Genomic DNA, 27924 nt, shown 5'->3' with positions numbered 1-27924 from the left:
CCACACCAAGTCTAAGTTGTTTCCACACCAAAACAAAATTTTACCCAGAGAGGTTGTGGCTGCCCCATCCCTGAAAGTGTCCAACACCAGGTCAGGGCTTGGAGCAACCTATAGTGGAAGGTGTCCCTGCCCATGGTAGGGTGTGGAACTGGAAGGGCTTTAAAGTCTCTTCCAACCCAAACCATTTCATGATTCTGTGATTCTAAACCATTTCCCCATTGTGTTTCTGCCCAGCCAGCATCTCCCAGCGTTGCAGGACAGCAGTTGGAATCCTGTGCACCGGGTGAGGTGCTTGGGTATGGGTAGGGAAGGGAATGCCCCAGGAATCCCTAGGCATGACTCATCTACAGACATTCATGTGGATTTTAGCACTTACTCTGCCGTGGGTTCAAATGACAAAGTAACTTTTTAATCTTATATTTTTTAAGGCAAAGTCTCCAAAGAGGATGGCACTGGATGAGCTGGGTCAGGGAGAGAGCACTGCAGGCTTGGATGCGCCGCCAGCCAAAAAACTGAAAGCGCCGTGGAAATGCGCAAAGTGCGGCTTTGCGACGGACGTGCAGCCTGAGTTCCAGGAACACATACCTCGGCACAAGACCGACAGCTCCACCTTCCAGTGCTTGTTCTGCGGCCTGTGCTACACCTCCCACATCTCTCTGAACAGACACCTCTTCATTGTTCATAAAGTCAAAGATGAGGAGGATGAGGAGGAGGAGGAGGAGGAGGAGGAAGATGAAAGGCAGAAGTTACAAATGGAGATGGATGAGAATGGACACAAGGACTACAATGGCGAGTTGAACACTTCGGTGGAAGAGGAAAACAAATACAAAGAGTGCAAAAGTGACTCAGCTCTTTGTGAGCACAGTCAGACATGTGGCGCAGAAGGCCCCAACAGCACCTCACAGAACAATCACTCAAAGTCTCTTAAGACTTAAAAACAAGGAAAAAAAAAGCCCTTTTGGTTGGTTGGGAGTTTTTTGTTAGGGGGTTTCTACTCAGAATACAGGGTGGGGATGGGGCAAATCTTTGAAATATTCTGTTGATTTCTTGGGATGGACATTGCTTTCCGTTAACTCCTATTTGTAAGGGAAATTCAAAACACAAAAAAACAAAACCAACCCTGCCATTGCATCCTAAGCACTAACTCTCTGCCAGCCCAGAGAGGTGAAAAGGGAAAGCAGGGCCAGAATCCTCAGTGGAGCTTGGCCAAATCCTGAGGATCCAGGAGCACTTTGCAGCTGTAGTTTCCTTCAGACGAGCTCTCCTCGAGTGTGCACTGCCTCAGCCTCTGCCCAGAGCCCCAGCCTTGCCTTCCCAATCTCCCTTTCTTTCTCCTTCTATTTATGGCTTCTTTTTTCTCTCCCCATCCTGCCTTTGTGTTACTCATTTTAACTCATAACACTGGCTCGGCCAAACGCACTTGTCAGGGTTGTGCTGGCTGATCTGGGATCTGCGTTACACGGGATGGGTTTGAGCTGTAAGTTGTGCTGATTATTCTTTAGTTGCCCAAATAACAACATTCTTTTCCAAAACACAGTATAATGAAATGTCTTGGACCTGAATCATCCTCGAAAGAGGATTTTGTAGCCCCAGTCCTCCTGGTGAGTACCGTGTTTAGGAGGGCCTGGTTCCCTCCGGGACGTGTTGGCCCTCTGTCTGTGGAGCTGCGCTGCTGGAAGCCATTCCAGGGTGGGTGCTGCCAGGCCCGGCGCTCAGTGGCTCATCCCAGTGGGAAGCTCAGCTTGGCACCATTGCCAGAAGGGGATAACATCCACCATCCCATCGGTGGGGTCAACTGGAGTGAAATTATTCTGGAACTCCCGATGTGTCAGTGCCAGGGCTCCCTTACAGCTTGTTTTGAGGGGAGAGGAGCAGAGCACAGCCCACAGAGGCGTTGAAACCAGTGGGAGGCACCGTCCTGTGGCGCGGCAGGGGCTGGCGCTCCGTCAGTAGCTCCGTAACTCCTCCCCTGCTGCGGCTCAGCGTTACCCATCCTTTAGGAGATGTTTCTTTCCATGTAGTCACATTGACTCTCTCTTCCCTCCCTCATTTCCTGTCACACCCATGCTTTGTGTAATATAATTACCTTCTATACCATTATTTTTTTTCATTCTGTTGAGCCAGAACTCCACTCGTTATTGTTTACTCTGACAATGTTTAAATAATTTAAGAACTATTTATCTCCTTGCTTGGGCTTGTCACCATCTGGTCTTGCGGTGCTTGGATGCAGCCCGTTTGGGCTGTCTGGATGTGGGATTGTGCGTTTGTTGGATGAGTAGAGTTTGGATGTGAGGTGTTGGTTGGATGTGGTGTGTCAGTAGGATGGGGAATTGGGTGGGTGGGGTGTCCGATGGGGGTGTAGATGAGATGAGATGTTGGGTGAACGGGGTGTCGGGTGTCAGTTGGATAGGGGTTTGGTTCGATGGGTGTTGGCCAAATGGGGTGTTCACTGGATGGGGCACTGATGGAAGAGACATCGATGGAATTGGGCATTAGTTGGATAGCTTTTGGTTGGGTGGGGCATCGCTTGGATGTGGTGATTCAGTTGGATGGGTGATTTGTCGATAGTGGGGTGTTGGTTGGAGGGGGTGTTTTGTTGGATGCGGGGCGGTGGCTGGTTGGGGGGTGTGGAGCTGGATGCGGGTGTTGGGTGCGTGGGGCGCTCTCTCGGGTGCGGGTGAGCCGCGGCTCCGCGCCCGCTGCGGCTCCACGGCCGGGTGACCCCGGAGCCTGACCCCGGGGCCGCCCCCCGGAGCCTCTCCCCGAGCTGCCCCCGGAGCTCCTCCCGGAGCCTCCCCCCGGAGCCTCTCCCCGAGCTGCCCCCGGAGCTCCTCCCGGAGCCTCCCCGCGGGGCCTCCCCCGAGCTCCCCCTGGGCCTTCCCCCGGAGCCTCTCCCCGAGCTGCCCCCGGAGCTCCTCCCGGAGCCTCCCCCCGGGGCTCCCCCGGAGCTCCCCCCGAGCTGCCCCCGGAGCCTCTCCCCGAGCTGCCCCCGGAGCTCCCCCCGAGTTCCCCCCGGGGCTCCCCCGGAGCTCCCCCCGGAGCTCCTCGGGCTCCGCGCGCGGGGCGGAAGCGGCGGTGACGTGGCCGCGCGGGCGGAAGCGGAAGCGGGGCCGTGCGGGCGGCGGCGGCGGCGGCGGCGATGATGCTGTCGCTGGACTTTCTGGACGATGTGCGGCGCATGAACAAGCGGCAGGTGCCGGAGGGGCCAGGGGGGCCGGGCGGGGGAAAACCGAGCGGGCGGACGGGGCCGGTCCGCCCTGCCGTGTGCTGGCGGCGGGGCCTGACCGACCCCCTTCCCCCCCAGCTGTACTACCAGGTGTTGAACTTCGGCATGATCGTGTCCTCCGCCCTCATGATCTGGAAGGGGCTCATGGTGGTGACGGGCAGCGAGAGCCCTATCGTGGTGGTGCTGAGGTCAGTCCCGGGGTGCGGGGGCTCAAACCCCACAGGGATGGGTCAGATGGAGGCTCCGGCCACAGCCCCAGCAGGCGAGAAGCTCCTTAGGAATCCAGGCTCAGGAAGAGCGAGGGAAGAGGGAGCGGGTAGAAACAGCATCTCACCTCGCTCTGTCAGCCGGCTGGGTTGGGCTCAGAGGGCTGGTAAAAAAGAGGGAGAGGGACTTTACACCCGGGCAGGTGTGACGGGACAATGGCTTCCTACTCACGGAGAGCAGGGTTAGATGGGTCACTGTGAAGAAATCCTTCCCTGTGGCTGCCCCATTCCTGGAAGTGTCCGAGGCCAGGCTGGACAGGGCTTGGAGCACCCTGGTCTAGCAGAAGGTGTCCCTGCCCATGGCAGGGGGTGGAATGGGATGAGCTTTAAGGTCCCTTCCAGCCCATCTGTGATGATTCAATGGCTGTCCATTACAGAGGTGGTCCTGAGCTTAAGGGTTGTCACCGTGTCACTGGGTGTTTTGGGTGTCACACATTGTCCTTACAGTAGTGCCCTACAGTGGGTACCACCGGGGTTACTCCCACCCTGCTGCTGCCTGGGACAAATTCCCTGGGCTGCCACTGGATGCTGGCACGGATATTGCACCTGCTCTGTGGCCACGCTGGCCTTTCCTGTGTGTTCTGTGTCAGTGTTCATGATGTAGAAAATGCTGTAATGCCATGACCAAGTGCCACTTCAGAACTCCCTCCTGATGTGAAGCATAGGGCAGATGTTTCCTGCTGTTTCTCCCAGTGAGTGAGATGGGGCTGTGAGGTCACATCCCCTCTCCGGTGATGTGATCTGCAGTTCTGAGCAGCAGCTGCTGTGCTCTGTGAAGGTGAAACACAAATGCATGCGGTACTTAAAGTTCATTGTTATGTTTTGCATTATTTATGTAGAATTAGGAAGGATAAGTAGTTGGTAACAATTGCCATTTACAAGACAGAAGAAAAATAACTTGACTCGTGGTGCCTGAAATGAGATCATTAAGCAAAGCAATGAATCACAGTAACAAATTTTTGGCAAGTCCCTGTGTCTGTTTCAGATGGGAATGCAAGAGCCTGATGTTTTCAGTGCTTTGTTTCTGAGGAAAATCTATCTGTCTGCAAAAAATAAATGAAATTAAAAAAAGCTTCCCAGCATTACAGAGCTGCCAGCATTGCCCTGCCAGTGGTGAGCTCAGAAATCCAAAGGTAGTGTTCGTCTTCAGCTTTTTGCCTATTAAGAAAACTTTTCCCTTTGGATGTGCTTGTAACACCAGGTACTGGCAGTGCTCTTCTCCCAGCAAATCCAAACTGCTGGCAACGTGGTGATTGAAAACCTGATTGCAGTAGAGGTTACACAGTTGCATAGTCTCCAAAGTGGTTTTCTCAGAAGCTCTTCATCAAGGTTTCAGCCTGGTCTTGAACACTTCCAGGAATGGGGTATTCACAGCTTCTCTCTCTCTCTGAGGTTCTTGTGAGATTATTCTTAAGGAACCATAAACTCTGAAACCTGGTACTGAGTGTTTAAATATTGTTCAATTGTTCCTCTCCTCTCTTTCAGTGGGAGTATGGAGCCTGCTTTCCACAGAGGAGATCTCCTGTTCCTCACGAACCGAATTGAAGATCCAATCAGAGTGGGAGAAATAGTCGTCTTTAGGATAGAAGGAAGGGAAATTCCTATAGTCCATCGCGTCCTGAAAATCCATGAGAAGTATGCTAAGAATCTGGGGGGTTCTACTGCTGATATTTCCCTAACTGGTATTATTCTTCATCTCCTTGGGTAAACAAGTGGGTGGGATGTCAATCATAGATATCCAGGTGCTGTAGGAAGTAACACAAAAGTTTCAGACAGACAAAATCTGTCCTCCTTGGTTCACTTGTAAAGATCATCCAGTAGAAGGCACAAGCTGTGAGTGTGTGCCAGTGCCCTGGGCACTCCAAACTGTAGAATCATAAAATTGTTAGGGTTGGAAGGGACCTTAAATCCAGTCTCATTCCACCCCCTGCCATAGGCAAGGACACCTTCCACCATCCCAGGTTGCTCCAAGCCCCGTCCAGTCTGGCCTTGGACACTTCCAGGGATCCAGGGGCAGCCACAGCTGCTCTGGGCACCCTGTGCCAGGGCCTGCCCACCCTCACAGGGAACAATTTCATCCTAATAGCCCATCTATCCATGGCAGTGGGAAGCCATTCCCCCTTGTCCTGTTACTTCAGGGCCCTTGTTTGAAGTTCCTCTCCAGCTCTCTTGGAGCCCATTTAGGCACTGGAAGGCTGACACCACTTACCATCTCCTGTGCCATCCTGTCTGTCCCGAGCTGCTGTGCTGTCTGCTGTAGCGTGGCTGCGTTTGTGGGTGAAGTGACTCTTGTTTGTGGGGCATAGCTGTGGCAGAAGGGTATTTTGTGTGTAGCATGTGTTATTTTAGAGCTTGTCTCCATGGTCCTGGTCTTTGCTGTCATGCAGACTCAGGGCCTTTCATCTCCCTAGAAAGTTGTGTTGTTATCCTTGGAGTCTTCATGTACTGTTCACTCTCAGCACTGGGCAGGTTGTGTGTGTGAAGGAATGGAACAGGCATTGGTTTCATGGCTGAACAGGGCTTAGTTTTCCAACCAAGGCTTCCACTGCAGTTATGAGCTTTCCTGTTTTGCTGGATGGAACTGTGGCCTCTCCAGGCCAGTCTGGGGAGATATGAGCCAACCATGTGAGTTGTTTGAGTGAAAACTGAATCTTGAACCGAATCCCTGATTCTTCATGGCAGCTCTGAGAGGCAACAGCTGGTTGGGGTCCCAGCATCTGTTTCTGCTGAGTAAATGTTTTCTGGAGTGAGCTGGAGCTGTGCCAGGTGGCATCTGAGGATTCAGAGTGGAGAGGTCGATGGGATGGAGAGGGTCCCTTTCCCCGTGGAGCATCCAGACCAGTTGTCTGGTCCAGCCCAAGGGGGACCAGCACATAAATGCACAGATGGAATCCTGGCTCTGAGGGAATGGTGCCTCTCCCAGTAGGCAAAGCACATTCTTTGTTGTTCAGATTTATTCTGTACCCAGAACTTTGAACAATGTAGGTTTTCAAAGTGCTGTTCTTTGATACCACTAATTTAAAAATAATGTCAGTTTATGCTCTGAATTTGATACCTAATGTTGCACGAGCACTTTTTGTGATGATGTGGGAACTCTTTCAAGTGAAATGCAGTTTTCCTCCTCCCCTCTTCTGTGCAGCATTTTCTCTCCAGATGTTGCCCACCCTTCTTTTTTTGCCTGGCTCTGTCTCTAGATATTAGGGTATCCAGCACTATTTCTTGTTTAAATGTAACAGGGCCGTAGTGCCAATCCTGGAAAGGTGAAACCATTCTGCAGTACTGTAGGTTTCATTTAACTGAAGCAACCAAACACAAACCTAATCTTTTTATTGGGAGTGATAAAATGAAAAACCCATACTGCAACCTGAACCTGGGAGCTGAAAGCAGGATTTGGGTGTCAGTTGCTTCTTTCACTACTTAAAGAATAATTTTCTAGTGCCAGTTCAGAAGTGAAAAGTCTCTGCAGAAGCTGACAGGAGTGTCAAAATGCAGGAAAACAGAAACAGTGCTCTCTGTGATTTTGGGGCAACTCAGGCCCCAGTTCACATCAGTATTGGGTCAGTGATGAAATGTCTGTTACTCGCTGGCCTTTTCTTTTTGTTCCAGCCCAAAATTGAATTCATTCTTCATTACTAACACAGAGTCTGCCATCAAAATCTACTTAGTGGTTTTGGAGCAGGGCAGCCAGACCAGACTTCAGTCACCTCACACAGTAGAGAAGCACATCCTGGGCTTCTCGTGCCACGTCGTGACAGAGCCTTGACTCTGCTCAATAAGATGCTGCACTCCTACACCTTCACTCTTCAGAGCTAAACTACATTATCTGCACCTTTGGGGATCTTTATCTTTTCCCAGACAGTGTTTCTAAGCTCCCAGAGTGTTTGTTGCTCCCACACAACAAGCCAGATGTGCTTTGGAGAAAGAGCTGCGGGTTTTTTCCCTTCTTCCTTTCCACGCTTCTCTTGTCAAGGAACCTGTTGGTGTTCAGGCATGATGAAAGCAGCCTGAGCTCCACAGAGCTGCGTGCTTTTGTGTTCTGCATTCTATCTGTCATTTCTGTGAGAGCTGAGATTCAAGCACTGAGGACGCTCCTGCTCAGCACCTGCCTGCAGGTGCCACAGGAAGGTGACAGTGGCCAATCCCTGAGTAGTGGCATGAGCTGCTGTCCAGCATCTGAATGGGAATGGCTGGGAAAGGATCTATAAAGGTTTTTCCTGGTCAAAGCAAAGATTCATCTGCTCCAGGATCCCATTTCTGGCAAGCTAATTAATTCATCTCAGGATGAATTAAAGACTAGAGAGAGTATGTAGTGATAATTTCCCTGTTTTCTGCAGGTTACAATTTCAAGCACAAAGTCCTAGTTCTTTGTGAATAGCCTAATGTCCTCTTTTACATGGAGTGTCTGGTCAATTTTTGAGCCAGTGGAATTTTTTGCCAACCAAAATACCTTTGCAGAGAGACGTGGTTTAGTTTGCACTGTGGCTATTTCTGCATACCTTCTCTGCCTGGTTTTAACCCCTTACTTCTGAGCTCCTTTTGGTACCCTCTGGCTCTTGCATTGGAAGAGACAATGAAAAGCTATTTGACTGTTGCTGTCATTTGTGGTGGACTATGTCATATCTCCCGTCAGTTCTGTCTTTTCCAGGCTAAAGAGTCCTGGTCTCTAGTTTCTTGTGTAGAAGTGGTTCCAGACCTTGTTAATCATTTCTCAACCTTTGCCAGTTCTTCTCTCTATTGCAGAAAAGGATCTGGGGGGCTCAGCATTGCCCAGAGCATTCCAGATGTAGGCACATCGTGAGTTCATGCAGTGTCATCATGGTACTATTTGTTTTTTTTCTGTCCCCTTTTCCTAATCAGTTCTAAGTTTCAGCTTGCTTCTGCCCACTGCTGAGTAGAGCTGTGTGCTTCAATCCCAACCTCTCCTTTTGTGTGGTAGTAGGGAGACCAGAACCCAACATTTGTGTGAAGCAAGAGAAGCATCAACACAAGATGGGTCAAAAGCCAAGAGGCAATAGCTGCATCTGCACTAGAAACAGCTCACCTTGCTGGTTCTGTACTGAAACTCTGCTGGAAAGCTTGTCTGGGGCCAGAATTCATTCTTCCCATGGCAGTTTTTCCAAACCATCTGCTTTCTGCTGCATTTGACAGAATTTCCCTCTTTTATCCTGCTTGAATTGTAGGATATGGTTGCTTCTAGTGCCCTTGTGTTGGTCTCCCCGTGCTTGTTGTAGAACTTTGAAGCTTTGAACAAGTTTCTGTCCTGCCTTACCTGGCTGTCTTGTCTTTACCAGGCAAAACGGAGACATCAAATTTCTGACAAAGGGAGACAACAATGCTGTAGATGACAGAGGGCTCTACAAACAGGGGCAGCACTGGCTGGAGAAGAAGGACGTAGTAGGACGAGCAAGAGGGTAAGTGAAGTCGAAAATGATGAGGCTTTTCCCACTGCTGTCCCCCAAAGCCATCTGGTAAATCCCCCTTGTGCCGAGCTGCCCCTGTTGGGTTTTGTAACCTGCCTGAGAGTGTGGAGAGTTCAGTTCTTAGTTTGGCTTAAGCAAAGGCATCAAGTTGTGAGCTGCATCCTGAGATGTTGCTGCTGGATGGACACGGATGTAAGGGTAGCATGGGCTCAGATTTGATCAGAATTGTCATCAGATTTACCCTGGGAGGCTCAGCATTTGCAGGCAGGTGAAATCTGAACCAGGCAGAGGCTGAAACACGCTCTGGGGCTGGTTGTCACTCAGCCCCACTGCCACAGCCTCCCTGCTCGGGAGGAAGTCCCCAGCCTCAGGATGCTTGAGTGACTCTCCCTGTACACCCTGGAATAGTGTTTGTTTTAAGAAAACCTTTATTCTTGTAGATTTGTGCCCTATATTGGAATAGTGACTATCTTAATGAACGATTATCCAAAATTTAAGGTAAGAGCTCTTCCGTTTCCTGCCTGCTTTTACCACCCCAGCTAAAATTCCTTCATGAGAACAGGGGCAGAACCCTGTGCCCTGTGCATTTGCTTCTGTAGATGTGAGTGTGCACTCCTGTGTCTCCTCTTCTCTCTCTTCCAGTATGCAGTCCTCTTTTTGCTGGGTTTATTTGTGCTGGTCCATCGAGAGTAGTCCCTTGCACTGAACTACGAGGTGAAGGTGCCATGGATTTTTCTAGACGAACGTTTTAAGTAGCTGATGGTCGGATGTGCCAGGAGAAAGAAGAAAACATGCATTTCAGAGCTTCTTGCCAGTTTGGGTTTGTTTTGGTTTTTACTGCGTAAGGGCGAATGTTTGTCACAGTATTTCCAATGGTTTGTCACATTTTAGCCTTTTTAGTGAATTTTTATATTAAAAGTTTGAGCCAAACTGTTTAGTGCTTGTACTTTGAAGCTGAGCTTCCTCTCCAAGTGCCTCTGGGACTGTGTCCTGAGTCTGTGCCTGGCTGGGCCAGGTGCCCCCTCCCTGTGCTGACTGAACTGTCCAATGGTGAGCTGTGGCCGTGACGGTTTTTTTCCAATTCAGAACTGGAATAAAGATTTTGCCTCTTGCCAGGTTCTTTGTTATTGCCCTGATGAGAGCAGCCTCCTTGCCCACGTTCTGGGGGATACCTGGGCTTTGCTCTTGCACACTCACTCCTAGAGCCACCATCTAACTTGTCCTCTCTTCACAGAGCAGTAGCAGCTGCTGCTCTCATCTCTTTTTGGAGAGTAATCTGTCCTGAGCTGTAGATTGTTTTAATATTTCTGTGTTTCTGTAAGTCACACTGAAATGATCTGCTTAAAGACTGCAAGGTGTTTGGGGCAGGAGATGGCAAAGAATTGCTTTGTGCACTAGGTAACAGAAGGATTGAGATAGGAAATACCCACAGCTGTTTGGCAGGGATGCTTTAGCAGGATGCAATAATAAAAATTGCTGGATTTTGGAGAAGGGTTTCAGGTCTCCAGCTGGCCACATCTCACAGCTCACCTGAAAGCTACAGGCTGCCCTGAGGTCTGAAATAAAAACCCCACTTGTCAGCACATGCAGCAGCTGTTTTTTTCTGAGCTTCTCATTCAGGCCAGTGATCCTGCTGGTGGAGGTGTCAGAGAGAGCCCAGGGAAGGAGGTGCAAGGCAGCGATGCTGCATTTTGTCAGCTCTTCTCCATGACTGCTCCAGGATTCCAGAGCAACAGGAATCATTGCAGATGATCACTGCCACACACACACAGCTTGTATAAAGCAAAAGTAGTCAGGAAAAGCAAGGACAAAACCCAGTGGGGTGTTCATGGCTGTTTGCAGTTTCTTGCATATGTCCCTCATTGGGTTTGTCAGGCCTCTCCTATCTCTGGAGGTGAATTGTGCTGTTTTGCTGGTTTTGATGTTGCCAGGTGCTTTTTTCTCTATGTAGGATAAGCAAACATCACTTGTAGGGCACTGCAAGAGTCTATGAACAGGTCCAGCCCCCAGCACTGAGCTTCGGGCCTGTGGCTCTGAGTAATCATAACTTCATAATAAAAATGGTAATAAAATCTGTATCTCTTGCTCCCAGTGTTAGAGCCCTTGAGTGGAGAATGTGGATAGAGTTTCTCTGTAATTCTTGAGATAAGGATGGGATGTTCTGTCAGAAGTCAAACCCAGGCAGCAGTGAGAAAACAGAATCTTTGAGAGCTGCTACCCCTGTAGAGCACCTTCCTGAGGGTTGGAGCAGCATTTCCGCCTCTGCAGCTCATGTGGAGCCTGAGTCTGTCCCTGCTTTGCCTTGAACCTAAACAGCTTTTGTGCATAAGTGGGTTTTAGACTTGGGCTCACACAAAGGGCTGAGCTGAGCTCGTCTGAAAGCTGCTAATCAACACCTCCCCATGAGCACTCGCTGGGAGCGCTGCTGCTGCTGCTCTCCAAGTCCTCTCCCTTTCACACCTCCAAAATTCTGAGCATGCGAAAGCAGTTGTGTTCCTGTGACTGAGTTAATTTAACAAAAAAAAAGGCTAAAACACGAAGGATTATAGAGCAAGGATTAGCTCTCAAACTGCTGAGGCCGCAGTTCTTTGGCAGGATGCTGTGTCCAGAGGGTGGCAGCTGCTGTCAGGAGTCCCTGGGCTGGGGGACACATGGCCAACATGAGCTCTTGCAGGAGGCTGTGCCCTGCCCTTGCCTGATGCTGTGTGAAGGAATTGAACAGAAAGTGCTTAAAATATGCGGGGTGAGGGGTGACTGGAGCCCGCTGCAGCCCAGCTTCAGGGGCTCCTCTCCAGCCTCTGCAGGTGCTTGAAGAACAGGCACAGTTGCCCTAAACCAGGGGCTGCCATTTTGAATTTGGGAATTCATCTCTGCAGCCCTGTGCTGCATGTTTTCAGCTCTGTGCAGCTGAGAATGTGGTTCTGTTACCTGCAGTCATGAAATGAGGAGTTGACTAATTAGGGCGAGAATAAACGAGCAGTCAACCCCCTCACAACTCCAACACCCACCACCTCCTGTGGCACCTCCCACATTGCCTCCTGCATTCCAGCAGCACCTTTCCTGCCGTAGTGGGATGAGGGAGTGCCGGGGATGAGCCTGCACAGGCTGGAAACTGGGGATGTGGGGGCAGGATGACACAGAGTTGTTGCTGGCTCCATCCCCGCCAGATTTATTCTGCTTTGCTGAGCAGAAAAGCTACAGAGTGAGCAGGATCTCTGACTGGTTGGGTGCTGATGCTGAGGTGTTTGGGAGCCCTGCTGAGCTCCCACAGAGCCAGGGTGGTTGACGGTAGAACTTGATGTGTTCATGTTTTATTTCAGTTTTACACTACTTTTTTTTTTTAAAGGTGCAACTGTCTGGGCAGCTCCAGCAAAGCCGGTGAGACTGGAGGCTTTGGAAATGGACAGAGATCTTTGTGTCACCACAGGAATGGGATTTGTTTGTAAAGTACGTGGGTGTTGAAAGGTCTGGTTTATAAAGGAGAAAAAAAATGCAGGAAAAAATCTGCCAGGGCTGATTGCTCCTGTCTCTGTTGTGGTTACAGCCAAACAGGGCAGCTTTTCTGGTAGCAATTCCAGTGCTTAATTACTGTTCAGTCACATCCGCAGTTCAGGGCACAGATTCCTTCATGGGCAGGAGCTGTTGCATGGAGCAAAGCCGTGCTGGGCTCTGTCTGATCGCTGCTGGAATTCCAGTGGGTGATTTTTTTTTGTATCAAAGCTAAATGCATAAGCAAGAGTGTGATGGTTGGGAGGTGAGCTGTGAGGGGTGACGTGCTGCAAGCTGGAGCTCCATGAGACAGAGGCTGGTTTTGTGTATTTATGACGCTTGAATGCGCGGTTGTTGGTTAAACAGCAGTGAGCATCGCGGTGCTTCATGCAGATCTGTCGCTGCTTATTGCTTTGCAGGGGTTCACAGGGCTCAGGTTTGTCAGATGGTCAGTTCCCCACTGTCTTTAATGAGATTGGGTGATTTCATGGTGATTTTCATGCCCTTAAAATCAGAACGAGTCAACTGTATTTTTTTCCAAGGAGCATCTTCAAGATGAAACCTGGTCCGTGCATGGTTTGAAGACCACTCTCTGCTGGAGAAATGCACAATGTAGACCCACCATGCAGCTCCCAGGACATCCCAAAAGTTGGCCAAGAGAAGGAGAGGAGACAGGGGAGGGGAGAAGGAAGAGAGGAGAGGTGCTTAGAGCACGTGCCTTGGGGATGGCTCCTGTGCCAGAGCAGGGGCAGTGCAAAGCAGCTGGTTTTATGCCCCACACAGTGCCAGTGACTCAGTGGCTGAATCAGATGAGGAATGTCCTGGTTCCATCCTCTGGGAAGGTGCACTGGGGTGATGCCAGAAGGGCCCAGCCTGCCCTCTTCCCACCGTGTCAGCAGCTCAGGGTGGGAGTTGATGTGTGGTGAGTGACTGATCTGACCCTCTCATCACTGGGAGGAGAGAAACAGCACCCACACTTTGAGCCATTTGAACAGCCTCCTGCCCCTTTTACCTCTCCCCAAGCTCATAACACTTCTGTCCCTTTGTCAGCTGCACCCAGATTCTCAGCTGCCAGGAGCCACAGGTCTCTGCAGGGGTAGATCCACCAGCCCAAGCATGTTGGATTCACATGGGGCACAGGGGCTTTCCTGAGAACCCTGCCTTGGTGGCTCTATTTTGCCCTAGTTGAGTGACTTTGCTGCAGGTTCCTGGTCTGCCCAGCTGTGAGAGCCCCTCTTCAAGTTTGCTCATCCCTGCTTATTCCTCAGTTTCTGTAAAAACCCACCAGCTCCCTCAGACACAGTCCTGCTTCCCCATGGAGCAGGACCTGCCTCTGTGTGCTGGCTGCTGGTTGAACACATTGTGTGTTAAACCTGCTCCAGCTCATGGGGAAACTCATACACTTGTTCAGTTCTAGCAGATCCTGTGAATGGCTGATCTAGCAGGGTTCCCTGAACCTTGGGGGGAAATAAACATCTTTACAGAGAAGAACAGTCTAAATAGGGATGGACTAGAAATCCAACCTCTGTGATTCAGATCACAGAATCACCCTTTCAGAACATCTGTGTTCCAGGATGGAGCAGATGCTCTCAGTCTCTTGCTCCTTCTGCCCAGTTCTTTATCTTTTCACTATTTTTACTCCTTCTGTTTAATAATTCAAAAATTCCTGCATCTCTGCTGAACATTTTGGTATCACCTTTGTTTTCCAACTTCCTCTTTCTCCATAGAAACAGATCTGAAGGAAAAATAATATGGAGTAAATTAACTTCTCTGGGCCTTGATTCTCTCAAACTGGGATGTCAGATTTCTGATGTGTAATTCTGGCTGGGACACTTCTGAGCTGGGCCTGGATTTGCCTGCAAGAAAACACAATTTCCTTCTCTAAGTCTTCTTGCAGAGCAGTTATTTGTATATGTCCAGCAGGCATGGAGTGAAAGGAGAACCTCCGGGAAAACCACAACTCATTTACAGCTTAAATGAAAATTGAAAATGAGTTGAAAACAAGATGTGTGAGATTTCCACTTTTATCTTTTATAAACAACAGCTATTGCCTGTGGACAGATGGATGTAACAGAGGGATTTAATCTTTGTAAACAAGAGAAAAATACATCAGAATAGACCCTTCAGGCATGTGGCAGGACCTGGCTTTGGAAAAGTGGTGAAGAAGAGGCTGAAGCAACTTAACTGCTACTAAGAGTTTTATTGGCACCAGGAGCTCTGTGAAGGAGACAAATAGGGGCATTCGAGGCCTTTGCTCTTTGTGTTTGTTTTTTATTAGAGCCATCAGTTTTGAGCCCAGGTGGATTTTGCAGGGCCTGGGAAGCCTGAACTCCACAGCAGGGAGTCTCTCCCTTGCCAGCCTGGCCACCTCTCTGGGAGATGCAGAGTCAACGCCAACGGTACTAAATCGTGGAATCTTAGAATGATTTGGGCTGGAAGGAACCTTAAAGCCCAACCAGTCCCACTCCCTGCTGTGGGCAGAGACACCTCCCACTAGCCCAGGTTGCTCCAAGCCATGTCCAGCCTGGCCTGGAACACTTCCAGGGATGGAGCAGCCACAGCTGCTCTGGGCACCCTGTGCCAGGGCCTCCCCACTCTCACAGCCAGGAATTCCTTCCCAATATCCCATCCAACCCTTCCCTCTTCCCTCAAGCCATTCCCTGTGTCCTGTCCCTCCAGCCCTTGTCCCCAGTCCCTCTCCAGCTCTCCTGGAGCCCCTTCAGGCACTGGCAGGAGCTCTGAGCTCTCCTTGGATCCTTCATCCTTCTCCAGGGGAGCACCCCCAGATCTCCCAGCCTGGCTCCAGAGCAGAGGGACTCCAGCCCTCAGAGCATCTCTGTGGCCATGTCTGGACTTGGCTCCATGTCTTTCTTGTGCTGAGGACTCCAGACCTGGATGCAAAGCAGAGGAAAAACAAAATGGACCTTGCTTTAAAGCCCTTGAACCAGGGTGTTTCCAGGTTGATCTGTTACATTTGTTAGTGAGGCCCTCTTGGCTGTGCAGTTTTTGCATCCATTTATTTTGCTTAGTTGTGGTTTCCTTTCTTTATCTGGTGAAATCCTGCTTCATCTTTGGGTGCATTTAGAGGATTTGCTACTAGTGCCTGTTTAACAGGTCTGTTTTTGCTCATCTTATCCCTACTTGGACAGGAATTTGATAAGGAACAGGACACCCTAAGAGTAGACTTGGAACTTGTTGAAGGAATTCAGAGGCTCACGGGCAAGGTGAACCCACAGGGATCATCCACCTGGATTCCCACAGGTATTTGGCAAGGTCCCTCAGCAAAGGCTCCTGAAGGAAGGAGGCAGCCCTGGAACAGGGGGTGAGATCTTTACAGGGGAAAATTGTTTGTTAAAATGTAAAGAACAAAAGGGAGAAGGGAAGAGGGAAGAGACTGGGTAATAAAAAAGATGAAATTTTAATGTACATAAATATAAAACAGTGCACAGGGGGGAAAACCAATTTTAACTCTATTTGTAAAACAATGGGTTCCAAGTTAAGTGTTACTATCTGAAACGTCGGCGTTGTTACAGATTGTGCTGTGAAAATGTCAGTTCTGTGGTCAGCAGCCATCCAGAGGAAATGGTGTGTGTCGATTGCTGGGGGAAAACCGAGCAAAACAACCCCTGCTCCCTCTGGCTGCAGGCATCTGCAGGAATCTTCCGGGGAAGCTGAGGATCCCTGGACCTTCGAGGTGTTTTGGGTGGGAAGGGACATTCCTGGAGGGTGTGGGGCTGTGCAGGGCTGCTCTCACCCAGCCCCGGAGGGTAAATCCCACGGGGAGGGGTAGCTCTGTGCTGACCCTCCTCTGCCTCGAGGACATAACCATCAGCAGCCTGCCATTTTCCAAGGAGTCACCTCTGCATCTCCTGCATCACCTGTGGAAGTCAGTGTGCTGACCTCTGCCAGCAAAATTGATTTATAAAGTAGAATTTCTACAGCTTTTTTTGATATGTAAGCTGGGAAGATTCCCGTGGAGGCTGGTAGCTATTGGGAAGGTGAATCTCTGCTGAGCTGGAGAGAGCAAGTGGTGGGGAAGCACTGCAGTGTCAATTCCTACCTGGAATGCTGCAAGTCCCAGCAGGCTCCAGGCTGGATGTGGTGCTCTGACCCACCAAAGCAGGACAAAGGCAGAGGCAGAAAATCTACCACAAACCCACCAGGCTGGTGACCAGGGTCTGGAGCTCAGGTCCTGGTGCCCTTCCCAAGCAGGTCCTGGGTGCCAGTTATTTTCCTGAAAATGAGAAACAACTTCTTTGTGAAGACTGGGAAATCCAGAGAAAATCTGGTCTCTCTGTTGGTGTCTGGGGCTGGTATTTACCGAGGCTGCTGTGGAGGAAGGAATTGCTGTTCCTGGAGCCCTGCCTGCATCCACAGCACTGGTGCTGCTGCTGCCCAGTGAGTGCTGAGCTCGGTGTCCTTTCACCAGCTGTTTGCCAATGAAGCCCCACCGGCTGCCCTGAGTTGTGCTCCCACTTCCAGCCTCCAACACGTCTCTGAGTAGCCGTTGCATTGCTCTTTCCAGGCTTGAAATCAGGGTTATGGGCTCACATCTCCCACACAGACATCAGGTTGTCAAGCCTCAGTACTCAGCAATTAATCTGACATCCCCTCCGTTTCTGAGGGTTTACAGTGACACTGCAAAAGGGCAGGAACTCCCTGATTTCCTTTTCCCAGCCTTTCCCAAGCTTGCTTAGCAGTGCCACTGGGATGGAAAATCCTGTGCCTCTGCTTCTACCTTGGCTGAGGTAACACCGGCTGAAAAAGAAGGAAGATCTGGGTCCATTTGGTTGTGCATTTAATTAGAGCAGTGCAAAAGGCTTCATCCTGTTTGAAGCCCTGCAGCTTCCCACTGCTCAACCCCTGTCCCTGGGGCTGCCTGTGAGGAGCACTGAAGGAGTGGGACTTAACCCCGTCACACTTCAGCTGGTGCCATAATTGCCTGGGGCTCTTTCGTCTGTCCTCTGTAATTGGGATCACTTTATCCCTGGCTTCATCCTCCCTAATCCTACAGGTAACCCTTCAGCTTGTTCTTCCCCACAGTGGAGGATTGCTGCTCAGCTTCCCAAAAAACGCTCCTTCCCCAGGGTAAGGAGAAGCCAGACTCAGCTGTGCCAGTGCTGGGCAGCACCAGGAGCTTCATCCACATCCAGAACCTTCTCTGGACCTCACATCCTCCTCCTCCTCCTGCCCTTCCTACATCCCACACCTTCTCCAGACACCCCAAATTTCCATCACTTTGGCCACCATGAGTGGATTTAAAACTGTTTTAAAGAAAAGGCTTGGGATAAGGTCCATCCATTTCAGGCTGTGTTTTGTCAGTGCAATGGCAGTGCAGGACACTGGCAGGGGACACAGGCTGAGAGAGGAAATAGAGAAGGACCGGGGGTGTTTCTGTCTGTCCAGCTGCAGCACTGGCATGTGGGCACTGGCAGGGGCACCAGAGCCCAAGTGGTGGTCCCAGCCAGCAGCACCACTGGCACCAGGGGCCTCAGGTCTCCTGTCTCTGCTGACTCTGGGGGGGAGACGAGGCTGCCATGATGTGAATGTGGGAGTTGGGGCTGCGGTGCTGCAAATGCCGTATCTGGGGTGAGCACTGTATTCATGCACCCCGTGGCCCCCTAAAGGATCCCATCCTCTAGTGGCAAGGCCAGCACTGCCTGCTCAGCCATTCTCCTGCTGAACACAGGGAAGGAGTGTGGTGAGAGAGCAGAGTGAGATCCCCTTTTAAGTCCAGGACCTCCAGCACATCTGGACACACAGCTGGCAGAGGCGTCACACCTGATGGGTGAGGGAGGAGAAGGCCCTGTCCATCACTGTGCCACATCTCTGGAACAGTAAGGGAGCCCACGCTGACCTGGCCGCCCAAGGGGACACTCACACAGTCTGGGAGGATGCCTGGTAACACAGGAACACTTTGGGATTTTTTTTTCTTCTCATAAGCTTAGAGCTGAGTTTGCAGTCTGAACCCTGCTGCTGAAGGGAATGTGTCCCCTCCAGCCCTGTTCTCCTGAACAGTAGCACACGCTGAGGAGGGCATTGCTAATGAATTCCCTTTGCCACTTCCCAGAACTGGGTCATCTCATCCCCACTGACCAGCAGCTCCTTGCGAAGTCGTGGAACTGTAAATCCAGCAGAAGCTGTCAGGGTCTTTAGGACACGAATTGACTTTCATGTCTCACCTGGGAATTTCCTCTATCCACATGGACCCAGGAACCACTTGAGCTCAGCCCTGGGCCTGTAGTCCGTCACTGATCTGTGTTGTGGGAGCTCAGCAGTGCCTGACTGACTGGCTTGACCTGGCCCCAAGCCCTCCTCATCATTTTGGACCTGCCAGGACTGTGTCGGACCCTGGATACCCCCAGCAGACCTCACCCCAGCCTGCTGTGGTCCAGACTGAGAGTATCCCTGTGTAAATATGGAACCTGGAGGAATCCCTGCTGGCTGCAGGCAAGGGATAAGAAGAAACAGAGCAGAACCTGTGTCTTGGAGCCCTCTGATCAAATGCTTCCAGTTTTACCTGGAATTCACTTCACTTGAGCCCTGGGCACACACAGTCTGTGTCCCAGGCCCCCACTATCTGCATCCCTGGCATGGCCGGGCACAGCTCCATGCCTTTAATGGAAAAGGAGGAGCTCTTGGGGAACATGATAATCCATGGAAGGTTTGGGTGTAAGTAATGAGGAAACAGCAGTCTCCAAAATCTGAAAGGGAGTGGGAAAGGTGAGAAGCGATACACGGACTGGTGCTCACGCTCTGCTCTAAGTGGGATCCTCTGGGAGGCTCCTCTGGAAAGTGAAGGAGCTGGGCAGAGCTGGCAGGTCCTTAAGGACAGGATCCTCGGATTATCCATCCCGATAATCAGGTGCACAGGTACATGTATTGGGAGATGGCTTTGAGCTGAGCTGGAAATGAAGCTCATGGCTGAGCTCCAGCGCAAAAAAGCAGCATGGAGAAGGTGGAAGCACGGAGAAGCCACGACGGAGAGATTTGGGAGCGGGGCTCAGCCCCAGCGGTGGTTCTGCCCCGCGTCCCGCGCCGCCCCAGCGCCAGGCCGGCACCCGCCGGGCACAAGCGGAGTCGGGTGCGCCCGGCGGGCCGGGCGGGGCCGGGCGGGGCCGGGCGGGGCCAGCGGGTCCCGCCCCGCGGCTATAAGGGCGGCGGCGGCGGCGAGCGCGGGCCCGCGGCGGCCATGGCGCTGCGCTGCCTCCTGCTGCTGCTCTGCGGAGCCGCGCTGGGACCTGCCGTCCACCTCGACTTCGCCGAGCACCGCAGCCAGGCCGCCAAGATCAAGGTCAACCCCCGCGGCAACCTCTGGGCCACAGGTACCGGGCGGGGGGACGCGCGGGGTGTGCGGGGCACGGCGAGCTCCTGCGCTGTCCTGCGGCTGCCTGTGCGGAGCCCCCCGCTCCCACGAGGGGAGGGGAATGCTGGCAGGACCACGGTGGGCAGGGGGAGACCAGGGCAGGCGTGAAGCCACCTCCACCTGCAGCCCCGGGCGGCAGGTCCAGCATCCTCAGGCGACTGACGAGTGCAGCATCCCCGGGCGGCAGGTCCGACATCCCCAGCAGACTGACCACTCCTGGGTATCGGGTTCAGCCTCCCCGGGTGGCATCTCTGTAACCCCGGAGATCCCGTCAGCAGGAGCCGAGTGGGAAGTTTCCCAAAAATCCCATGCGGAGTGACGACCTGGGATTTCTGGGTTTCCCTTAACTCAGCTGGTTTGGGCATTAGGTCACTTGGTGCTTCTTGCTGGTTTGTGGCAGTGCAGGGTGGCCGGTGACAGCCCAGCCGGAGCCCTGTGTCCCCCCAGACACACCGTATGTGGTGTTGCAGGTCACTTCATGGGGAAGAAGAGCGTCACAGGCTCCCCACACCTGGAGACTCCGGAGGAGCCTGCAGTGCCAATGGTCTTCGGTCCCTCTCTGCGAGCCCTGCTGGAGGACATGATGGAACTGCTGACCCGGGAGCTCCTGAAAATCCTTCTGCAAGAAAGACTATTGGATGAGAACCAAGGGAAATATGACCTCACTGACCAGGTGAATATTGACTTACATGGAGGGAGATGCTCTGAGCAGGAAGGTGGAGGAGCTGTGCTGGAGATGGGAGCACCTGCACAGCTGCTAGAGGTGCACTCCCCCCTTTACCCTCCTTTTAACCCTCCTTAAACCATTTCTTAAGACCAACCATAAAGGGACAGAGGAGAAGTGTCCTGGGGCATGTGTCTAGCTGGGCGGTGACAATCCCAGGTGCTTGGGAAGGGTGTGAGGATGAGCCAGTAACACTGCGATGGAGCTGTGACAGTGGTGATCTCAGGGGTTGTTAAAAAGCATCTGGGTCTTCCTCAGCCAGATGCAGAAGAGGATGGTGTCCCCTTTTCTAAGGATAGGGAAATCCTTTCTCCCTCTTATTTCCGAAGAGAGAGACCAAGAGGGACAGAGTGTGAAGGGAAAGCATCTGTCAAGCAAAGAGTTTTGGCTCTGTGTCACGGTGGTTGGGATCCCTCAGTGCTGAGGGCACAAAGCCCTGCAGAAGGGAGGTGGGCATTGGTCCTGCTGCTGCAGAGCGGGTTTTGGGGAGCAGGGAGAGGGCAGGAGCTCCACTGGTCCCACTGTGTATCGGCAGATCCTCAGCCTCCTCACTGTGGCTTTTACCTTGGAGCTCGCTCAGCTCCTCGTGGAAAACCTGTCCCTGGGAGCAATGCACAGACACAGATCCTCAGGCAGGACGTGGAGATCAAATTGCTCAGTCCAGGGATGGAATTGCTGTGTCCATAGATGGAATTAGTCTGTGTGGCTCTGCTTGTTTGTTGCCTCCTGCACACTTCCCTGGTGCCTCACCCTTTCCACTCACTGCAGGAAGTAACTGGGAGTCTAAAAAGGATGAAATTCTCTTAGGTCAGTCCCACCTGTGCTGTCCCACTGGGCCAGAAGCCTGAGGAGCTGTCCAGTAGCACTGCACACAGGTAAAGCTATTTCTGCTATGCAGGGTTAGGCAGGGCTTGCTCCTCTGTGCTTTTTTTTGGGAAGGCACAGGTGGAGCAGAGTTGCAGACTTGGGAGCCTGAGTGCCACTGATTGTTCAAGCACCTTTTTGACTCACTTTCAGCAGATTAAGGTAAACTGAGGCTTCCTAAAGAGCCATTCCCATTGGGTAGAGGGCTTTTCACAGTGAAGATCCAGCTGGGCATGGCTGAAGGCATCAGCTCACCCCACTCCCTGTGTAGTGTGCTGTGCTGGGCTGCTGCAGTCTTTGCTTCTCAGATGCAGCTGGAAAGAATATGAGGGCTGTGGAGGTTCTGGACCCTTCCCCATCCTCCTCGAGGAACCTTTGAGCAGGAGGGCACTTGTTGAGAGGATGGGAGAGCTGGTAGATGTGCTGACCTGCTTTGTTTCTGAGCATGTGGTGTGAATTTGGTAAAGGTGCTCCCTGGGGCTCTCCCCTGCGTAGGTCGCTGCTCATGTTGCAGATGTGTTTGTGCAGAGGCTGCCCCGAGCACTGGTGCTGTGCCACAGGCTCCAGCTGAGTGCCTGAGCCCTGCCAGCCCTGCCAGTGCTCCTTCCCAGTGCTCAGGGGTGGGTACTGGCCAGGTGTGGGACTGGGTGCCAAAGCTCTGCTGCTGGAGGGCAATTTGTCTGTGGCCATGCAGGTGCCGGCCAGTGCCTGTCTCAGTGCCCGGTGCCTCTCTGGGTGGGATGCCCTGCCCACGTGTGGCATCACAGCTGAGCTGCTTGATGTACAGCTGCCTTCTGCCCCTCCCTTTCTCTTCCCAAAGCCTGAAGCCTCTCCTTGGCCCGTGCCCTGGTTCCCTTGGTCACCTTGCTGGGTGCTGTTTCTGGTTTTGCTCCTTGGGCACCTCTGAGCACCTCACTTCCCCAACTCCTGTCCTCCTGCTCCTTTCTCCCACCCATCCCCAGGGCATCCTCACCTCTGTGCTGTTGTGGATATTACAGAATTGCTTCTCCCCAGTGCCTCTGAGTGCTGCCCAGGTCGTACTGTTCTGTGTGACCTTACTTTTTCTTGCTCCTGTGGTTGTCACAGTGCCAGTCCAGCTTGGCTTGGCTTGAGGGGGAAAGCTGTCAGGATAGCTTGTCTACCCTGACAGCTTTCCCCCTCAGCATGACTGTTGTTAGACAGTGTTAGACAGCACCCAGCCTGAACTGACCTGTGTGCTGTGTTCCCACCTTCCTCACAGGCTTTTTCATAGCTCTGCCCTGTGCAACTCCCTGTCCATGCCCTGCTCAGGATCTGTTGCTTCCATCTCAACTTTCCAGCCATGTGTGGCAGACAGGGCTTGGCTCTCAGCATGCTGGGGCTTCACAGTGCTGCCATGCTGCTGTGTGTGACAAGGACTGGGCTGGCAGAGGAGGATCCTTCCCATCCTTTGTCATCTCCTTGGGTGTGTGGCATTAATTCCCCAGGATGCAGAGACCATGTGCGTGGAATGGAACAGCTCCAGGGGTATGGGGAGAGCCCTTCTGCCTGAAGGCAGGTGCTGCCTTGCATAGCTCTGGGACCTGGGGGCAGTGCCACTCCCACAAGCCCTTCTGTGACTCTTCCCTGCTGTATTTTCTGTCTCTTTTTGCCTTCTCACATTCTCTGCTGAATGAGGCTCTCCCCCTGGAGCTGCTGCCTCACTGGGATGAAGTTTCCCTCTGACATCTGACAGCCATGGTTCAGCTGTTGGAGCACAGATGGGAGGCTTCTGGCTGTGTCCTTCCCATGTGCTGTCCCAAGCCACCCCTGAAAGTGCCATCATGCTTCCAGGATGGGATGTTTGTCTGATCTGCCCCGTGGCACCCAGCATGGGTGGTGATGGTGGTGGTTGTGTTCATGACCCCGTGTCTCACCGTTGTGTCTTGTTTTGTAGGAGACAGGGCTTTTAACAAAGGTGCTGGAGAAGTACTTTTCAAACTGAGGAGGTGCAGCTGGGGACGATGAGGTCTGCAAGGTCGGCTGTGCGTGGTGAACGCAGGAGAGCATCGTCCTTGGGGGTTTCTACAGCAACATCACTTTTATTTATTGTCTCTGTAATATTGTTAATAGTGATGGTGTGTGTGAAAAGCAGAGCCTCCCTGTATAGTTCCTGTATGTTTTGTGTTGTCTTGATGTCTGATGTGCCCCTGTGAATAAAACTGGCTCTTTGCACAGACTCTTCTGTGGAGGTAGGAGGGCAGACCCCCCTGGGCCTGTGCAGGGAGAAGGGGAAGTGTGGGAGCACCTTAGGGCAGGGTGAAGGGGAGCTCCTGGCTCTCAACAGCTCAGAGGGGTTGGATTCAGTCCCTGCAGCCTCTGCTCACTGAAGGAGACCCTGATATGACAAAACAGCACACTTGGGTGAGCTGATCATGCCACTCACCACTGGAGTATATTCCTGACCCTCCTTGCTGGGAATATTACCAGCAAAATCTTGTCCTGGCAGTGGTGGGATTTCTGGCTCAGTCAGAGTCCCAGCCTTGTGGCACCTCAGGGTTAACTGCAGGCTCGTTGGCCTTGGCATCAAACAGTCTGATGGTGAGGCTGCTTTGTGAGGATGGCTTGGTGCACCCTCACCTCGTGCATGTAGCTAAGCACACCCAGGGGCAGAGGTACAGCCCTGAGGCCCTTTGTTGTGCGGGATGGCTGGGAAAGGGAGCTGGGACCTGGCTGGAATGAGTGATGGAACAGTCCCATGAGCAGACTCTGGTTCTATACCTTCTGAAAGTGCTGCTCACAGATGCACCCCAGGGCTGCCAGCACCTCCTTGGGGTCAGGGGATCATAGAATGGGTTGGGTTAGAAGGGACATTGAAGATCATCTTGTAGCCCTATTCCATGGGCAGGGACACCTTCCACTGTCCCAGGCTGCTCCAAGCCCTGTCCAGCCTGGCCTTGGGCACTTCCAGGGATCCAGGGGTAGCCACAGCTGCTCTGGGCACCCTGTGCCAGGGCCTGCCCATCCTCACAGGGAGAAATTATTTCCCAATATCCTGTCTGTCCCTGCCCTCTGGCAGTGGGAAGGCATTTTCCCTTGTCCTCACACTCCAGGCCCTTGTCCCTCCCTCTCTTGGAGCCCCTTTAGGCACTGGCAGGAGCTCTGAGGTCTCTCCTGAGCCTTCTCTCCTCCCAGCTGAGCAATTGCTACTGTGTCAGCCTTTCCTTGGAATATCTCCATGGCCCTGGGGATGTCCCCCGGAAGGGCAAAACCTGGCAGCAGAGCCCAGAATGATGCCATAAATGAAACCATAAACTTTCCACTCTGCTCCCCATAATTCTGATAATATATTCAACCTCATCCTCTGATCCCGCAGGATGAGAGCCCTTCTCCCAGGAACAGGAACCTCAGAGCCACGTCACACCCAAGCCAAGGGATGATCCAGCATCTGAAGATGCTGATAACTAGTAAAGGGGTCAAAGCCATGCTAGGAGACCTTCCCACCATGCTCCCTATCCCTTCAAGGATAGTTCAGATCCTGTGAAGCCTCCTCTTCCTCACTGGAGCAGTTGCTTGGCTGCAGCCCCAGGGAAGAGCATCACCTTGAGCCTCCCAGGTTCTACATCCTGCTGGTGAACAGCCCACCTGTAGCACCACCTGTAGCTATTCCCTTTGTGAGCCCTTCATGGTCTCCTACCCACCAGCTTAGCTCAAGAGGTTTCTCACTGTCCTGCAGTCGTTCATGCAGGAATCTGACTTCTGTCTACTTTTTGCCCAGACTGGCTGTTGTGTTCTGCGATGTGGGTGACCCCCAGCTCACCTTTTCATTAGCTGGAGCTAAGCTAATTGGCTTAAAACTAATTATTAGCAAGAAAAGTAATGATACTGTGGATTGTGTTTGACACTGGAGGAAACCAGATGCCACTCAGCCAGCAGTGTGAGGGACTGACAGCCTGATGGGGTTCCTGACTTGATGTGTCATGGGACCACCCTGTCAAGCTCACTGGAGGAGGAGCAGGTTCCTGGCAATTAATTTAATATAAGTATTTGATTCAGGTTTTGGAAAAAAACAAACCCCCCAAGCATTTTCACACCTGGGGAAGGTATCTCCCCTCCCCCTTGCCAGACTCAGCACCTCTCCTCCCTGTTGTCACTGCAGGTGACACTCAGTCCTCTTGTGGAAGCAACAGCTGCAGGCAGGAGGGATGTACCTGCTGTGTCATGGATGAGCCTTCCACAGGCAGTGCCTTCCGTGGCAGTGATCCATTCAAGGAGTGCATTTTCCACCGTGGAGCATCTCTTCATCCTCCTCCTCTGAACTGCTGCCCAGATTGGAGCAATGTTGGTCCCCCGAGCCCTGAGTGTCCCACACCTGCCTTGGACACCATCCTACATGCACAGGATGACTCAGGCTGGAGAAAATCTCAGCAGATCTCTAGTGCAGCCATCTGCCCAAAGCAGCATGAGCCCTGAGCTCAGACTGGGTTACTCAGGGCTTGAAAACCTCCACGTGTGGAGACTGGGTCCGCTGCTCTGCTGTTTCAATGTTTCTATTTCTCCCTCACAGGCAAACAACTAAACCCCTATTCCCTCTTGAATTTAGATTACAAACTGAGAAGGTCAAGAAAGCTTTTGAAGAAGCTCATCATTTTGGCAGTTTGCCAGCTCTGCCCTGTCATCCACCTTTCTGACATTTACCTGCTGGCCCACAGCATGCTCAGGCTTTGCACAATGTCCTATCACTCACCAGGTCATGTTCTTTGGAAAGTTCCAGGACCAAAGCTTTGTGCTCAAGCTTAGAAAATGAGTAAATTCTTCACTCTAGTGTTTTTCCTGGCTCTGTTTTGTTCCCATTGCTCCTCTGGTTTGAGGATGACCCTCCACACTGCTGCTGGGGCTCAAGTCCTTGCTCACAGCAGAACTTGCTGTTTCTGCACACCACAAGCAGAGATGCAAGGAGACCCCTCAGGGTCACTGGGATGACTTTCCTGGGCTGCTCAGACCTGTGACACATTTCCTTGGAAGCCCTGAGGGCTCATGGACAGCTGTGAGCATTGCTGCTCCTCGGCTTCCCCCCCAGCCTGCCATGGCACGACCCCAGGGATGGGCAAAGAACGTGAAGTGAGATAAATGGACACGAGCCACCTTCACCATTGACATTTGCGTCTTTGGTTGTGCGGTGACTCAGAGCAGGAGCTGGCTCAGAGGGGTGTCAGTGGAAGCCCTCTGCCACCACTTGGTGTCATTGTTGTCCCAGGCTTAGTGAAGTGTTCCCTGCCGTGCTCACTGACAGAGGACACTCCTGCCGTGTTCTCGCAAAGACATCAGGCTCCAGGTTGGGGTGCTCCCTCCTCTGAGGTGCTTGGAGACCTCTCTTCCACAGGAGACCAACAAGCCAGGCAGTGAGGAAGGGAGGGAAAGAGGCAGAAAGGGAAGCAGGCTGCCATCAGGGAGCAAAACAGTCTCCTAAATTCCATTGCCATCCCCCATGCTCCTCCAGGGAAAGCTCTTCATATCCTGATATGGGCGTGAAACCCTGACCTGCCCAAGGTAAACCCGGCCAGGACAGAGGCCAGGACAGCCCGAGGAAGTGGGTTTCCAGAGCTTGGCACTGTATCCAAACGATTTCCAGGGAGCAAGGCATCCTAGTGCAGAGGAGGTGATGTTAAATGCAGTGTACGATCTCAAAGCTTATAGAGATTCCAAGTGGCCAAAGAGGCCAACAGCACCTGGCTTGTAGCAAAACTAGTGTGGCCACAGCCCAGGGCAGTGCCCACCGCCTGTGCTGGGCACTGCTGAAGCACCTCCAGTCCTGCGGGGAGCTCTGGGCCCCTCACTCCAAGAAGGACATTGAGGGGCTGGAGCAGGTCCAGAGAAGGGAACGGAGCTGGGAAGGGGCTGGAGCCCCAGGAGTGGCTGAGGGAGCTGGGAAAGGGGCTGAGCCTGGAGCAAAGGAGGCTCAGGGGGGCCCTTGTGGCTCTGCACAAGTCCCTGACAGGAGGGGACAGCCGGGGGGGGTCGGGATCTGCTCCCAGGGAACAGGGACAGGAGAAGAGGAAAGAGCCTCAAGCTGTGCCAGGGGATGTTCAGTTTGGACATCAGGAGAAATTTTTTCACAGAAATGGTGGTCAGGTATTGAAAGGGGCTGCTCAGGGAGAGGGAGTCCCCATCCTGGAGGTGTCCTAGGAATGACTCAACAGGGCACTCAGTGCTCTGGTCTGGTTGGCGAGGTGGGGATTGGTCACTGGTTGGACTCAGTGGTCTTGGAGGTCTTTTCCAACCTCAGAGATCCTGTGATTCTGTGCTAAGGGATACAAAGGCCTTTTCCTTATGATATGACCCACCAGCTCACTTTTTCCTATCATGCACCAGCCTCTGGAAAAATCAAACTGGTGAAGATGACACTGAGAGGGTGATAGGACCTTTGAACATTGAGATATGCATTTCACAAAGGCCAACAACCACTCAGTCAACATCAGGGGATCTGCCTGTTGGGCTGGCCCTGCCCAATCCAAACCTTCAGGTACAGTAGAATGGGATAAAGCTCTGCAGTGCACATAAAGTATATGCTGGAGAAAACAATCTGGGTTATTCCTGCCTCAGGCAAAGGC

The 27924-nt window shown here is 52.3% G+C and overlaps 3 protein-coding genes across 3 annotated transcripts in view; all 3 read left to right on the top strand.

Annotated features, from left to right (window-relative positions):
• ZNF592 (zinc finger protein 592) overlaps positions 1–1536 on the top strand; it is a 35452-nt gene extending 33916 nt beyond the window's left edge. The window contains exon 9 of the mRNA XM_069025508.1: positions 429–1536. Coding sequence (XP_068881609.1) covers positions 429–935 — 507 coding nt within the window. The 3' untranslated portion in view covers positions 936–1536. The remainder of the gene's footprint in view (positions 1–428) is intronic.
• A 1569-nt stretch (positions 1537–3105) lies between these two features.
• Positions 3106–10024, top strand: SEC11A (SEC11 homolog A, signal peptidase complex subunit). The gene is made up of 6 exons (XM_069025875.1): positions 3106–3193; positions 3305–3414; positions 4978–5127; positions 8784–8903; positions 9353–9410; positions 9555–10024. The coding sequence occupies exons 1-6, from the start codon at positions 3140–3142 to the stop codon at positions 9603–9605; spliced, it is 543 nt and encodes a 180-aa protein (XP_068881976.1). The 5' UTR covers positions 3106–3139; the 3' UTR covers positions 9606–10024.
• A 9553-nt stretch (positions 10025–19577) lies between these two features.
• On the top strand, positions 19578–23548 carry NMB (neuromedin B). Its single transcript, XM_069025782.1, has 3 exons — positions 19578–19726; positions 20238–20440; positions 23271–23548. Exons 1-3 carry the CDS (start codon positions 19594–19596, stop codon positions 23316–23318), a joined length of 384 nt encoding a protein of 127 aa, XP_068881883.1. The 5' UTR covers positions 19578–19593; the 3' UTR covers positions 23319–23548.
• The last annotated feature ends 4376 nt before the right edge of the window (positions 23549–27924 follow it).

The sequence above is a fragment of the Aphelocoma coerulescens genome, chromosome 10 (assembly GCF_041296385.1).
Source record: "Aphelocoma coerulescens isolate FSJ_1873_10779 chromosome 10, UR_Acoe_1.0, whole genome shotgun sequence".
Taxonomy (NCBI): domain Eukaryota; kingdom Metazoa; phylum Chordata; class Aves; order Passeriformes; family Corvidae; genus Aphelocoma; species Aphelocoma coerulescens.
The sequence above is the reverse complement of the archived record's forward strand: the minus strand, read 5'-3'. Positions and strand labels throughout refer to the sequence as shown.